At 44.0% G+C, this 15,130-nt stretch overlaps 1 protein-coding gene across 4 annotated transcripts in view; it reads right to left on the bottom strand.

Moving 5' to 3' along the window:
* Nucleotides 1-5,505: 5,505 nt before the first annotated feature.
* The window catches only part of TRAK2 (trafficking kinesin protein 2), a 376,229-nt gene continuing 366,604 nt past the window's right edge, over nt 5,506-15,130 (bottom strand). For all 4 annotated transcript variants that reach the window (XM_085648987.1, XM_085648989.1, XM_085648988.1 and 1 more), the window contains one exon: nt 5,506-8,225. In XM_085648987.1, the coding sequence (XP_085505113.1) occupies nt 7,553-8,225 (673 nt within the window). In that variant the 3' untranslated portion in view covers nt 5,506-7,552. The remainder of the gene's footprint in view (nt 8,226-15,130) is intronic.

The following is a 15,130-nucleotide window of genomic DNA, read 5'->3' as shown; positions in this document are numbered from 1 at the left end:
TAGAATGAGCAAGTAAGGCCATCTACCCCGGGGGCGCTATTAGATTTAATTCCAGCTAGGGCTGCAGTTTTTTCTTCTACTTCTAGAGTGCGCATAAGGTATTACCTGTGTCCATTCAACAGCCAAGGTAGTTTAATATGGGTGAGGTAATCTAAAATAGCTTCGTCATCACACCCGTCCTCCGTGCTATAAAGGGATGCATAGTATTGCTGTAATCTGTTGGCTATGTCGAATGGGTCCATTAGGTGCTACTTCTCTCATCTGGTTTTGAGCAGGGAAGCTAGTACCAACCCCGGGCGATCACCTTCCCCGTATATGCGAGCTGTCGCATATTTGCCTAGGTGCCGCAGTTCGGTGTCAGCTGTCGAGTTATACTCTTCGAGTGCGGTGTAATTCTGGTATGATATCTTGGTCCGCTCCCATTAGAAATTGTTGATCTAGGGTAGCTAAGGTGGATTCTAGGTCTGTGAGGCGCTGACGTATAGTGCGGAGGACTCCAGAGTGCTTGGCCTTGGCGATCCCACAGATATACACCTGGAAGGTTTCCCACACTGTGTTAAAAGAGTCAACTGATCCTACATTGACATCAAAAAATGTCAATGTAGGATCAGTTTCAGCCAGTTCCGCCTTAAAGACAGGGTCTAGTAATGAATACGGGGGTAACCTCCAAGTAAAGGGAGGTATGGCGGTCTGCGAAGTTTCCAAGTCAATCTGTATTGAGGCGTGGTTCGAGAGCGTGCGAGGCAGGATCATGGATCTGTGTGAACCAATCCATTGAAATAAATAAGTAGTCAATCCTAGTGTGGAGGTTATGACATAATGGACCGGGCGGAGGCGGTTGGGCGTCTAGGAGGGCCTCCTGACCTATCTAAAGTGGGGTCTAATACACAATTAAAATCACCTCCCCAGAGTAAGGGACCTGAGCCATAGCGGCTCATGCTCTCCAATAACTTTGTAAAGAAGGCAGGGTTTTCAAAATTAGGGCCATAAACGTTAATTATAATCAGTCCAAACCCTTTCACACTGCAGCGTGAAACAGCAAAGCGCCTCTCAGGATCAGTCTAGTGCTTCCAGGCGGAGGTCACATCTGGGATTCACCCATGTCAGTACCCCTCATGGATGAGATGTAAACCCTGCAGCGTATATGTTGCCCCGTAACCCTCCATGTTGTAAAAGTGCACTGTGCGGAGGCAAGTGCGATTCCTTAAGGAGAGCCAGGTCTATACCACGCCTAGTGAGAAAGGCTATAACTTTCCGCAGTTTCCTATGGTCATTGAGACCCCGGACATTCCAAGTTAGAATTTAACTTACGAGACTGTACATGCATCTAGACTATTAGTAAAAATCAAGGTGTAGTGCACAGAACAGTCTCCGTGCAAACCGGTGTGACTTAGTGTCGAGCCTTCCGGCCACTGTGTGTCAAAGCAATCCTGTCACTATATTTAAAAACAAACAGCTTTGGTCTCTGTAACATCCCCGCACCCCCCCCCCCCCCCCCCCCCCCCCGACGGCATGCGTTCCCCAACCGTGCACACACGGTATGACTGCCACCCCCAATACAACATCAATAAGATAACAAGACTAGGCTTCAGTGTCATGGCGGAATACCCCTGAACATGCCCCTTTTAATCTCAAGATGCTCATCAAAGTAACTAAAATACAACCACGTGAACAGAACAAACAACCACGTTGTGAACAGAACAAATCCCCAGTAGTGTGCTACACGCGTAGGCAGATGTTGCCAGCCCAGTAGGTTAAAGAAACCTAACTACTCCCATAACCGACTGTCCACATGTAAAAACAGTGCATCATGCAAAAATACAACTGTGTCCACCCCGTCCCACTCCTATCTAGACTGGGTAGTTGAAGCACATGCGTTTCGTGCCTGCACATTCTGTCTTTGGTATCGGGGCCTAACACCCCAGACAACAATAAACCGCTAACCAGCGCAATGCTAGTGAACCACCATTGCTGTATCCCCAGTCAAAGTAATTTGGCCCCCCGATCACTCTCACCAGCCACCATCTTAGCTGTGTCGTAAGTGGCTCAATCCTTAGTCCTGCTCATCCAGACTGCCTCCTGACGCTCCTTCCGAGGTGCCCTGCCCTGAGTCCATCCACTTGTCCCTGGACCACTCCTTCAGGGCTCTTTGTAGAGTCTTGGGGTCCGTGAAGATCTGAGATTCACCCTGACGATTTACGCAAAGTCTTGCTGAGTATAACATGGCATAGTCCAGTTTTTGGTACCGCAACTGTTGTTTCAATGGTGCAAATTGTCGGCGTGCCTCCTGCACGTGGATCATGAAATCCGGAAATAAGGAAATCACCGAGCCCTCAAACTGCAGAATTTGTTTCTCTCGAGCCACCCTTAATGCCGCATCCCTGTCTCTTTAATTCAACAGTTTGGCGATAATAGGCCTCGGGGGAGCTCCAGGGGCAGGGCGCGGACCCAGTGAGTGGTGTGCTCTTTCCATCAGTCTAAATGAATAAAGGTATGCTGTTCCTACAGAGGCTGTCAAAGGTTATGAAATTGTACGAGTCAGGAGGTGATTCCTCCTTAAGGAAAAAGACCCTCACACATCCGGCAGACTCGCTGTCATGTATCGTCAGCAGGTGGCCCAGATGTCAAGTATCATCATCAGGTCTGCTCCGAATCGGGGCGGCGCTGCAATCCCCGATCGGCGACCTTAAAGGCGCCTTTTAGTGGAGATCTTTATTCCATTCTTTGCCGGTTGGTGAGTGCAAGTGAGGGCCCTATAGTGAAGTGCATGTGAGACCAAGTGTGTTAAAAGTAAGTAGTGGAGATCCTAGATAACAAGTTTTAATAAGAACGGTCCCACTCTTAATTAAAAACAAAAACATGCGTAATCTTCCAGTGAGGGTGTCTGAATTACGCTCAAGTGGTCAACATGTTTCTTGCATTGGTCAACTAGACCGCAATTCTTCAGGACCAGAGAAGTACACACACTTATTGGTGGTGGCAGCAACTAATACTTACCACTGGTACAGCACCCTAATAAGTGGTTACTTAAAAATTAGTAATGCCCTGGAGTTAAGGGCGTCTGGTTCCAGCGAGCAGGCGCTAAACAATAACACTGAATAGTACAGTGTTAACCGTCCTTGATGTGGAGAGACTCTGCACCTATCTTCCGTCTGCGCCAGCTCGGTGGACAGAAACAATGGGGGAGAATGTCGCGCTTCTCCCCGGCAGTGTTACCAGGAGTTTTTCAACGAAGAGCTCCATGTTTCCGATCCTGAGTCGTCTCCGGCAGGCCCACGATGCGGAGATTGCTGCGGCGAGACCTCGCCTCTAGATCCTCCGCCTTGTCTTGCAGGACTTGGAGCGCCTTTCCCATTTGTTTCTGTTCCGTATCTAGGTCTGTCTGAGCCTCTTCAACCTCCGTGACCTTGCGTTTGGCCATATCAAGTCTCTCCACCTGCTTATCCATCCGTACAGTCATTTTGTCCATGCGATAGGACAGGGAATCCAGTTTGTTTCCAAGGATCGATAGGCTGCTCTGCAAGCTCTTTTCCATGGCCTCTAGTAGGCCACGGATACCACTGTCTACCACTGCTTGCGGCGCGTCTTGCGCATTGTCTCCTTCTTCGAGGACGTCTTCCCGTCCTCTTGCCTTGCGGTGGTCAAAGGTGAGTTTAGGTTGCGATTTGTCCACTTTCCCCATTTCGGCCGGGCTTCTGGTAACCGCGGCAACTCCGCTTTCTCGGGCAGGATTAGTCATACTTTTTCTTGTAGGTGGCAAGCGGTACGGACCCAGCTTTGTTCTGGGGAGCTCCCGCCGGACAGGATACCAACCCTGGATTACACAAGTATGTCCCCGCAACTATCCAGCTGCATTGCCAAGAACGCTTACCCACACTGTAGTCCCAATGGAGCGTCCCAGATTTTTCACAGATATGAGGTTAGCAGGTAAGTTTGCAAAGCGTGTACACCCTGGTTTGCGCTCAGGGCCAGCTAGACGCTGTGAGAAAGAGTAGTGTCCCGGAGCGGGGCCTAATGACACGGGACAACACCGCGTGGGCCGGCGCGTCAGGACAGCTTCGCCTTCAGCTCACCTCCTCGCAGCAACGATGCGGTAACACGTACCATGCTCGAGGCCCCCCCAGTGAATCCGACCAGCAGCACAGGTTCCACTCCACCACATGCAAGCCCGCACTAGCCAGAGCGTAGAAAGATCCGATGGCCAGTAACGAGGAGCACCCCACCGCCGCGCACAATTAAACGGTGTGCCGTGTGGCGATTAAGTATCAATGCTGGCGGGGCTCTCAATATGGCGGCGTCCAGGAACCCAGAACGACCTCTGTCCACTACCTTCTAAATCCTGGGACTGCAGCCGGGGGCCACAGCGCAGATCACCCTTCGGTGCAGGCAACGATAACAGAACAGCTGCCAAATGCGCCCAGGCACCAGTCCCCAGCACGCGGCTTTTCCGGGCGCAATGTGCAGGCCGCCCGGCACAATTATCTGCCGTTTAGGACTGTGCCGCCTAGAATCGTGCATACCACATGTGTCTCACCGTGCTGCCTTTGCTCACGGGGCTACGAGGGTACGCCGTGCCCCAGTCGCGATCTTCAGTGTTCGGGGTGAGCCGGCCCAGCAGGCGAATCGCCAGCGTGCGAGAGGTGCGCCTCCAGCTCGCCGTTTCCGCATCACTCCAGACCGGGGATTACAGCCTAGAGCGGGTGCACTGCGGTCTACTTCGGCTGCAGAACACGGCAGCAGGCGTAGAGATCCCAAATCGGCACAAAGGACGCACGGCACCTTCCGGGGCAGATGATCGTGGAAATCAGGGCGATATAGTCAGCACCAGTGACTAATTAATTTTGGATATTTTGACGGCTTCACAGAGCTATCGAGCAATGCAGTCATCTTGGGCACTGGCAAGCTCCGCCTCCCAGAATATGCAATTCTTAAGGAAACTCTAGCGCTATCGCTGCCAGTGTTGAAAGAAGAAAGGAAAAGAAAAAAACCCAGACTAAATGTCAAATAATTTCTCATTCTTAATGCATCTGGATTTGAAAGCCTCAACGCTGAAGATTAATCTTTTGGCACTCACCGCCTACTTAGAGCCTAATGAGCCACTAAGGTAGGTCTTGATAATCATTTGCTGGTAGACTACTAAAATTCAAGAAGACTACAGTAATCAGGTAAAACTTGATCAACGCCCCAAGTACAACATTTGAAACAATTTAATCTCCTTAGTGCGTTTGTCATTGCCACCATTTATGCTTACATGACCATAGTTAACTGTGCTTCCATTTTGAAATGGTCACCATTTCTGTTGTCTTAATCCCCCTTGACCTGCTCTCCGGCAGGTGACTGAAAATGATGTTGGCGGTGCTGCTAATACGTCCCTACAATGGTGCTATGCATCCAAGTGCTTCATTCATAAACAGGGGACAGAGAAGACTGCATCCTCCAGTTACATTAAACAGATGACCATACAAGCCAGTTTTATAAACATTAGTAAACAAATAATGGATCAGGTTTTTGTACTTGCAAAGGAACACATTTATTGCAGGTAGGAGTAGGCAAACACTGAAGTACAAGTGGTTAAATTTAAATGTGTACACAGAATTCCAATGTCTGTTCCATGCTTTCAGCGCATTCTTGGGCAAACATTCGGTACATCGAATGTGAAAATCTACATCAGTACACAGGGTTTCAGCAGCAACAAAACATAGTACATAAAAATAAAACAGACGAAAAAAGTACATTAAAATTGAATAAAACACTGAAAACAAGTAATCTAGTTTTCTCTTACTATCTGAAGTTTACCAAAACAGCAATGTTCTGATGAACGGCAATAAAACGGACAAAACGATAGCTATGTAAGGACAAAAAAAATAGTCAATGTATTTTCCTCTCATCTTCTTTAGACACTACAATAACATATCCAAATATGGTCTTTTCCCGTTGTGGATCCCTCTCACTGCCAACATCAAAAAGATATGAGATAAGTTCATAATTGCACCTGATGCATCCACAACATAAACCCTCTTCAACTGAAGACTATGGTTTCTCAGGCGCCTAAATATAGGGTTTTTCTTTGGAAATTGTTGAAAGTCAATCCCAGGTGATAAAACACTCCTCTTGTATACGTGATTGTGCGCAAGTGTCACAACTTGACATTCAAAGTAGATTCCTAGGGTATACATCGCAATTATTCCTCCTGTTTTAAAGCTGAAAACAAATCAAGCATGCACCTATTCCGCCCTCAGAAAGATGAACAGGAACTTCACAGCCAAGGGAACACACTCATTTTTGCCAGCTGTGCTTAAAAGCCTTGCACTGTAAATACAGTGTACGCCTCCAAATCTTCAACAAAAAGGAACCTTTCCTTCAACATAACCCACACAAAAGTGAAGTCTCTACAGAACTCTCGGCGAGTGTAGTTTCTTAATGGGTGCAATCAAGTACTAATTTAGGGTTGCATAATAGGACTTCGACTGCAGAAAAATCAATAGGTTTGGCCTCACTTTCGAACAACATTAAAATATGCCTGAGATCATTTTTTTTTTAAAGTTTTGCTTATTTGTGCAAATATGAACGGTTTAGTAAAAATATGCATAGCACACATTTAAAATATGTCAAAGATACAAAAAATGTCAATCTCCTACTTTAGAACTCCTACTTTTTAATGATTGCACTTCCCTCAATGTGCTTTGTGTTCCTGAGACCCTCTTCTTTATGAAAAGGCCACCAAAGCAACAATTGTTGCTTTGTATTAAAAAAAAAAGTCTCAAATTCGGACTTGCTCGGTATGCCTAAAACACATTCTGCCTGCCTCTTTGTGGGCGGGGTATATAAATACAGTACACACTGTATATACGACAATGTAAAAGCCAGGGGATGAACCATTTCCTTCTGCCAACAGACCATTTGTTCTAGGGTAGAATGAGACATGAGGCTCTGATATGGAATAACATTTCCCCCCTTTATCGCCCTCCCAATAACATGCTTGTAGAATATGATTCCCAACATAGAGAAGAGCTGCAGACAATCTAAAGGAATTTTCCTAATTCTAGAAAATCTTTAAATATAGAAAAAGCATACAGCAATATTCACACGTTTTGCCTCTTCTTTCCCTTCTTATATTGGGTTGTTAGAATCTGTGCTTGAATAGATTAATACTTAAACTCGAGCTTTGCAACCCTTTTGCGTTTCCTCATTTGAAGGTTCATCTGTTGCCTCCCAGTCTTCAGCCTTAGTCATTTGACTCAAATGGCTTAAAGGGCTTTACTTTACATGTACCTTACTCTTCCAACATTCTGTGCTTTCCCTCTTTATTAAACATACCCAAACCCTCAACAACATCCATTTGACATCAACTTCCACCACATCATACTCTACTTCTTTCGACTTCCTATTAAATAAAATCCATCGTAATCAATATTTGCTTTCCCACTTTCGGTCTTGTTCAATACTTTCTTAAAGCCATATGACCCTTCCTTTGACATGCTCCACCCTTCTTTGAATGCATTTCCAACAAAGCACATATCGGAGTGCTTGCCATCTCGCGCCCATCATTCACCTAAAGGTCTGCTGTCTTTCCGCAGTCTTCCTTCAAAATGTTCATTTTTGGTGAGGAAGTGCACACTGGAGCTGCAAGACTCCCGATGAAAGTTGGGAGAGACTGGTTCCTTCGCAGTCCGCCCATGAGTGCGCTCCCCGTCCCAAGAAACACTGTAGAGTCCTGTTTCCTCAACCCATTTTCAGGTACAGACTGCTTTACTACTCTGGCAATGCCCAGCCTCTTCAGTCTTTCGACTAGGTTCATTTTCAGCAGTCCCAAGTCAGGAGGATTTCGAGGAGGTTTCAGACCATACATCTCCTGCAAAAATGTCTCTGCTGGACGGGAAGCCAGAAAGTTTTCAGAGACGTTTACTCTGGGCTCAAATGGCAAAGGAGACTGTAGAGGAGAGTGAGAAGGGGAATTTGGAGGGGTGGAGGGAATAGCCAAGGTTCTTGGGGGCAGTAGGCGCGGTGGTTCTTCAGTGGGTATGCTGCTGCAGACCTTAGCAGAGATGCCCTGCTCTTGCAGAAGCTTGGCCAAATTGCTGGTACTGCTGAGAGTGGTAGTGGACTCTCTTCTCTTGGAAACGTAATTGCCAACGCTCACTCTGCAAGACATAGCTGGAGAGCTCGCAACTGTACTGGAAGTGCTGCTGATACAGGCCCCAAATGAGGAGGAGGAGTACATGGCACTAAAAATATAAAAAGAAATGAGAGTTAATAGCACACGTCGCATTAGTGGATTGAGCACTTGCCAGTTTAATAAATCCATAGCCCTTACAACAGAACGGTTCAAAATGGGGCAAGTCCTTAGTAAACAATTAACACAGGGAAGCAGGATTGTGAAATAATCTCTGTCAATGGGAAATATCTTGTAGCAATGTTCAATAAGCATTTGTGATCAAGTCAATAAGGTTTACACATAAGGGGATGAGAATCTACACTAGTCCCCGTCAGGCTATAACAGTGAATCTGCGACCAAGATAGTCTTAGATACAAGAACCTGAATACTTTCTACAGAGGTGAAAACACCATGGTTAGAAAACACCTTCCAATTCCGGTGTCACATAATTTTATTTCTATAGTGCTTTCACCAAAAAGCTGTGCATGCAAAACTAAGGGAACATTAAGGAAATTAATAATGAGAAAATGGACTGGAAGTTTCCTAGAGAGGCTTCAGAAACAAGGTGTATCTTCAGAAAAGGAAAATAAGTCTGGGTGGGTGCAGAACAAACTGCAACAATCCGAGTTCAATAAGCGTAACAGAGTGAACGAACAAAACAAGGACTGGGCACATAGAGACAGTGAGTCAATCGACACAGACTAATGACAAGGAAGAGAAACAAGTGCCATCTGTATATAAAACTTTATACTTTTGCATTAATAATGCTTTGCGCAATATGATTTTGGGGGATGCATTCACCACAGATTCAACAATTGAACTAACTAGGTTTACAGTTTACACCTAGATCGGATACACAACTGAACACTGATCCTATAAGTATATGACTGTGCATTAAACAGGTGCATTATTTTGAAGCATAGCCCTTTTTTCCGCATTCTTGACCCAAAAGGTATTCTTCTGCTTTGGCATTGAATGGGATAAATCAATTAACCAACACAATCATACACACTTCTATTTGAAAGTCTCTTCTGCTTCAGACATTCAACACATCAAACACTGGTTGCACATTGTCCAGACTTATTTTACTGCAGCAATTTGGCATCTTCTTTGGATGGAAGAGCAGCCGACATCGGATTTCTGAGTGACGGAAGGAAAAGCTGGCAGTAGCATCAGCAGTTTATTTTGTGATGCCCTATTTTTGGTGTCATTTCGTCCAGACCCCAAAGTTCAGCAAAAGTAGTCAACTCAATTTGGCTTCCTGCCTTTGCCAGAAGAACTTGGTCGATATGGTACGAGAAGTGGTGGGTGTGGGTATGTGTTAATCTAAAAGTGGCATTTAATGAGGGTTTAGAACTTTCTAATGCGTTTTGAATATGTGTGTTCCACTTTACGTTATGGTCGATGGACAGGCCTAGGTATTTGAAGATTTTCACTTCTTCTAGTCTTGTGGTATTTATCATATAACCTCTACAGGCTTTTCTGTGAAATTAATTTTTGTTTTAAGTGTCTTTTAGCATATGTTCTTGGCAGTATTTGTTCACTTTCGTCTGGGTTGCAGTCAGCATCTCATTTTAAAGGTATTTTGTATACAGGGAAAATCAGAGTGGCGCAAGCATCTGTTTAACTACACACACAGTGGCATATTTTATGGTCTGGCTTGACAATTATGTGAGGAACACGAGAGGATTTTGGCTCCGCCCACATGTTGGGAGCCAGCAGTACATGTTGTGATTGGGCAGACGTTGTCTGCTTCCATTAAAAAAAGTGCTGGCCCTCCACGCAGCGGTGCTTATTTAATTTATCCAGCTACCTGAGCTTGAACTTTTAGGGGCACACAAGACACTGTAGAAGCTATTAAAGTGTCTTAGACAACGTATAACCAGATAATTCGTACAATGTATTAACAGGGGAACCGCATAGAGCTGGTAAAGATGACTGTGGTCTATAAATAGAAGGAACTGAGGATTAGAGGATTGGTGCATACAGGTTATGTTAAAAATACTTTTATGAACATCTGTTTTTTTTGTGATATATAAGCTCCAGTGAAATGCAAGACCACAGCTTGTAAGTACATGTATACTGACAACGCCTGTAACAATGATAACTCCTGTCATATGTATGTGGATATGTCAATTATTTGAAAATAATAAAGGGCTAAGCAAAGAAAAAGTGTCTTAGAACAAGAACATTCATGGTGTTTTTCTCTGGCAGCAGCACAGATGGGAGGTGGGCAATCATTAATCTACATGGATGTTTAGATCTGGCTTGAAAATTCAACTGTCACCTTAACTAATATTATTCTACAGTTTTTTGCTACCACACAAGTACATATCCATTTCCATGCTATTTGTAATGCATCACATTACCATACAACATTCATTGAAAGCTAGAAGTATTGGCATTGCCAATGCTTTTTTTCTTCTTTTTTTTTTTTTTTTTTAATGAGGGCCTCTTTAAGGTATAGCCTAACCTGGGTTGTTGCATCTCAGTACAATTTGTTTTATATCAGGGACAGTAAAACAGGGTCTTCGCGCATATCACCCACTTTTCACCACAACCTTTCCTAAATCTTTCTTGAAGATTAAGTATTTTTTCATTTAAAATCCAATCTTGAATAGCCCTGAGTAGCAATTTGGCCTACATTTTGCAATCAATGTCTATTTGGCTGATAAGTCTAAGATGTAGGGTTGTTTTCTGAGCCCTTCTTGTACAAAGCCACGATTAAGCTGCTCCAGCAGGATGCAGTGCATGTGTTTGTCATGGCAATGACAACACAAGGAGATGGACGGAGCGCTGAAACTTTTCAGACACTCACCCCCAGTCACTATTAGATTTGGGTTGAATCCATCATCAATCAGTCTAGCCTGGCTGATGAGGAGTGTTACCCCAAAACCGGTCCAAGGAAGACGTGGCTTGGCAGTTCGGGCTGGGCTATTCCTATTACGAACAGGGTCAAGACTGATTTGCATATGGCTGGTAAGTTAAAGAACGATGATGGATTCAACCTAGACCTGTGACTGGGGGTGAGTGTCAGACGTTTCAGTACTCAGTAAGTCATCTCCTTGTGTTTGCTTTGTCATGGCAATCTCAGCAAAGGTTGCTGTAGAATGCTATAAAACCACCCTGGCCGTTGCTTGAAAACTGATGATGGCATCATGTTTGGGCCTTGGGCTTTTCCATTTGCTGGGTCCTATATTGCTAATATCAAATTTTCCTTTTTGACTACACTTTTGTAGTGGTTTCTCCTTGCGGTTTTTTGTGTTAGTTTTTTTTTTTTAATGGCCCAGGAGGACTGTAGAGGTTTGTGGTAGACGTTTGATAGATTCCTTGAAATATTGGAAAGTATTGCACCCAGTTGTCCTCTTAAACATTGGCTTCTAAAAAAAATGTGTTTTTGTTCCTAGACATTTGCAGCTTTTTCTAGCGTTAACCACTTGTTCTGATGGGTGTCTTCTTTCTTTTGTTTAATCAATAGTTCGTAGGTGCTTCTTGCTTTAATCTGGTGCTCTTTCTGTCCGTAATAAAGCTTTCACACTTTTCAGCATTTTATATTGGTCATTGAACCATCCTGTATTTACAATCTTCCTGTGTGCGTTTTTACTTCTAGAGAACGGTTTTGCAAACAGTGGTAAAAGGGAGTTCAAAAGCTCCTGAAAGCATAATGCTCTGTTTCTCCGGGTGGTTATTTCATGCCATGGATTGGAAACAAGCTTGTAGGTGCCGGTACCATTTTGCTACTGTTCGATTTTGGGTTTCAGGGCCTCTCCTTTTCTGACCGCCGATTTAGGAGTTGCTACTCAGGTCTTGACCTCCCTTGGGTTCATAGGATAGGGGATTATGACCGCTTTCAACTTTACATAGGACCCTGGTATTTTTTGAATCTCAACCGGTCCTCAAACCATAAGAGAATATAGTTGATTACACTCTGTGGCTTACATGCATTGTCAGTTGGAATCGGAGTGCCCTTGTTTTCGTATGAGTTGTGGGCAGAGAACGAGGCTTCGCTGGTACAGAACTGTAGAATTAGTTTGCCTCTTGCATCTTTGGGGGATATTGGTGTTGGATTAATGGAATATCAATTGCTGATTTCAGTTCCATTGTTTCATCAGAATAGTTTCCCCCCACTGCTCCCTTTTGCAGGTAAAGTCACCACAAATGAGTATTATAGGTTTTGACTCAGCTGGCTTGAACACCACTTCTCAAATGTAAATGATGGGATTAAGGAAGCCCTCTAGCCTCTGCTGCTGTGCATAGACTAGCAGCCTCATGCATCAAGCCAAAATCCAGTCGGTAAAATACCGATTCGCTAATAGCTCCCGGTATTGAGGTAAAAATACCCAATCCCAATGCATCAACCCAAAAGCAAAAATCGCTATTTAAGGAATCCTTAAATAGCGATTCCTTAAATAGCGATAGCATTTAAGGAATCCCAAATTGAGATTGCTTAATTTAAGGAATCTCAATTTGGGATTCCTTAAATGCAATGCATGAAAGTTAAAAAATTAGCGAATTCGCTAATAGGGGGAGCAAATTACCATGAAGATTAACTGCATGGTAATTTGCTAAAAGTTTGAAAAATGCACTTTTGTGCATTTTTCAAAGTTTCATGTTGCGCACACACATGCCCTTAGAGCATGTGTGTGTGCAACATATGTGCACATATCAATTTCAGGGGTGCAATAGGGTGTCATTTTGACACCCTTGCAATTGCATGAGCAATTAGCGAGAACCTACTGGTACTCGCTATTTGCTCATGCAATCTCCAATTCATTCCTATGGGCCTGGAGGCCCATAGGAATGATTAAGGAATGCCATCCCAATTGCTACTCGCAATTTCCTATTAGCAATTAAGGAAAGTTAAGGAATCGCTATTTGAATAGCGATTCCTACATGCATAGCCTTTTGCTATTCCTTATTAGCGATTCCTTATTTTTCGCTAATAAGGAATCGCAAATGGCATTGTTGATGCATGTGCCCCTTTATCTTTAGAAACGTACAACTGTCTAGTAGTGTGAATGTTGCCATTTGTGGATTCCTTTAGATGTTATCCTACGCTTTGATTTTGAAGAAGTTTTCAATTCTGCCGGGTATCTCTAGTCCCCCACTATTTCTTGTGTCTGGCCACCGTTTGGCGCATTTCGTGTGGTTGGTATGCTGGGCCACCATGCTGTTGATAGACAGATTTCTTGCAGGACTGGAATTTTATAGTTTGTCAAAAATGTCATTAGTTCAAAGTCCCTGTTTTTTCTGGGATATTAGCCAAGTTCTATGAGGAGTATAGTTTCTTCCCTCAAGCCACCTATTTAACCACTATCTTTAATTTCAGTTTATAAAATTTTAGGTGAAAGAAAAGTAATATAGGGTGATGTTTTCACTCTACAAACGTTCTGCCCCATTGAAGCCTAGATGTAGACTGAGCTTCTAAAGACATGTTTTTCTCATGACTGGGGGACCTGTACATTTCACTTCTCGCTGCTGCTTGTGCATGTCGTCCAGAGCCTCTTTGAATGTTTGGTTGCACACATGATTGCTTACAAAAAAGAGGTTGGTGGAAACTGACTGAGTTCATCATATATTCAATCAGATTTGAATATCAGCCACAAACAAGGATACGGTCATCTCTAGGTCATGGGCCTTTGCTGTATCTTTTGACCATTTTTTTTTATTTAAACAAAGACATCCAGTTTGTCTGTTTAACAATTGTAGGCTTTGTATTTGAGTGAGAATCTGCACTTGTTTGCTGGGATTTTGGGTATGCTGCAAATGGTGAAGTTTTATATCACACAGCCAGCTTTTAACTGTGTAGTTCTCTGGTATGCTCTCAGAGGTGTATATTAATCTCAGGGTTTCTGAAACTTGCATTCTACCATCTTATGACTATTGGATCGACCCAACTAAGTCCCTAATATAACATTCTGCTATGTGTCAGTTTGTAAACGCCTCCTTTAGTGCACTGTCTGAAAGGCCCCTTTTCTTGGGTCTGTGTCTTTTCTTCTGGAACTCGGTGACAGGAAGAGTTTGAGGCAAGCATGGTGCATCTTCTATTTGGATTTTTGTGACATAGCAATATTTAATTCCTTAAGTTAGATGCTTCAGTCATGTTATTTTTCAATTTGAATTTCATTTGAGGACTTGCATTAGCTGATGCTTGGCCTTTTTCAGTTTGAATTGCTTTAGTTTGATCTATACTATGTTGTGGAATTCCCTTACCTTTTGGCTTAGTTTCAGTGTGACTGCTATTCGGTTTTTTAACATATGCAATGGGCTTCTTTTCGGGGCTATGTGTTGGTATATTTCCTTATTGATTAGGTTTCTGGACTCGTGCTGTCAGGTAAATGTTGCAGTTTGAGATTTAAAAAGATACATATACTTTTATCGAACAAGTTACTTACCTTCGGTAACGATGTATCTGTAAGAAACATTAGTTAGTTAGATTCCTCACCTTAGAATATCCCCAGGCGTCAGACTGGATCCGGAAGATTTTTGTAGCAATACCCCTTGCGCGTCCGTCGTTGGCGTCGTGCGCCGGAATGACGTCGGAGTACTTAGACGCCGCCCTCGCGCGCTGACGTCAGTCCTTGTACATAGCTTTCCGCGCCAGGAACGCAGAGCCATGCAAGAGACCGACACTGGTGCCAAAAAATCTAGGGCCCTGAAAAGGATAGCCTTAACCCTAGATGTCAGTTCGCAGAACGGGGAGGATGGGTGGGTCGGTGAGGAATCTAACTAACTAATGTTTCTTACAGATACATCGTTACCGAAAGTAAGTAACTTGTTCATCTGAAAGAAACACGTTAGATTCCTCACCTTAGAATAGATACCCAAGAAATACCAACCCCGGTGGTGGGTCTGCGAACCAAGATCACACCAGAAAGTCCTGGAGGACAGAACGGCCAAAGAAGCCATCCCTCCGGACTTGGCTGTCTAGGCAATAGTGCCTGGCAAACGTGTGCAGCGAAGCCCACGTCGCCG

This window comes from Triturus cristatus, chromosome 3_2 (assembly GCF_964204655.1).
Source record: "Triturus cristatus chromosome 3_2, aTriCri1.1, whole genome shotgun sequence".
Lineage (NCBI taxonomy): Eukaryota > Metazoa > Chordata > Amphibia > Caudata > Salamandridae > Triturus > Triturus cristatus.
The sequence above is the reverse complement of the archived record's forward strand: the minus strand, read 5'-3'. Positions and strand labels throughout refer to the sequence as shown.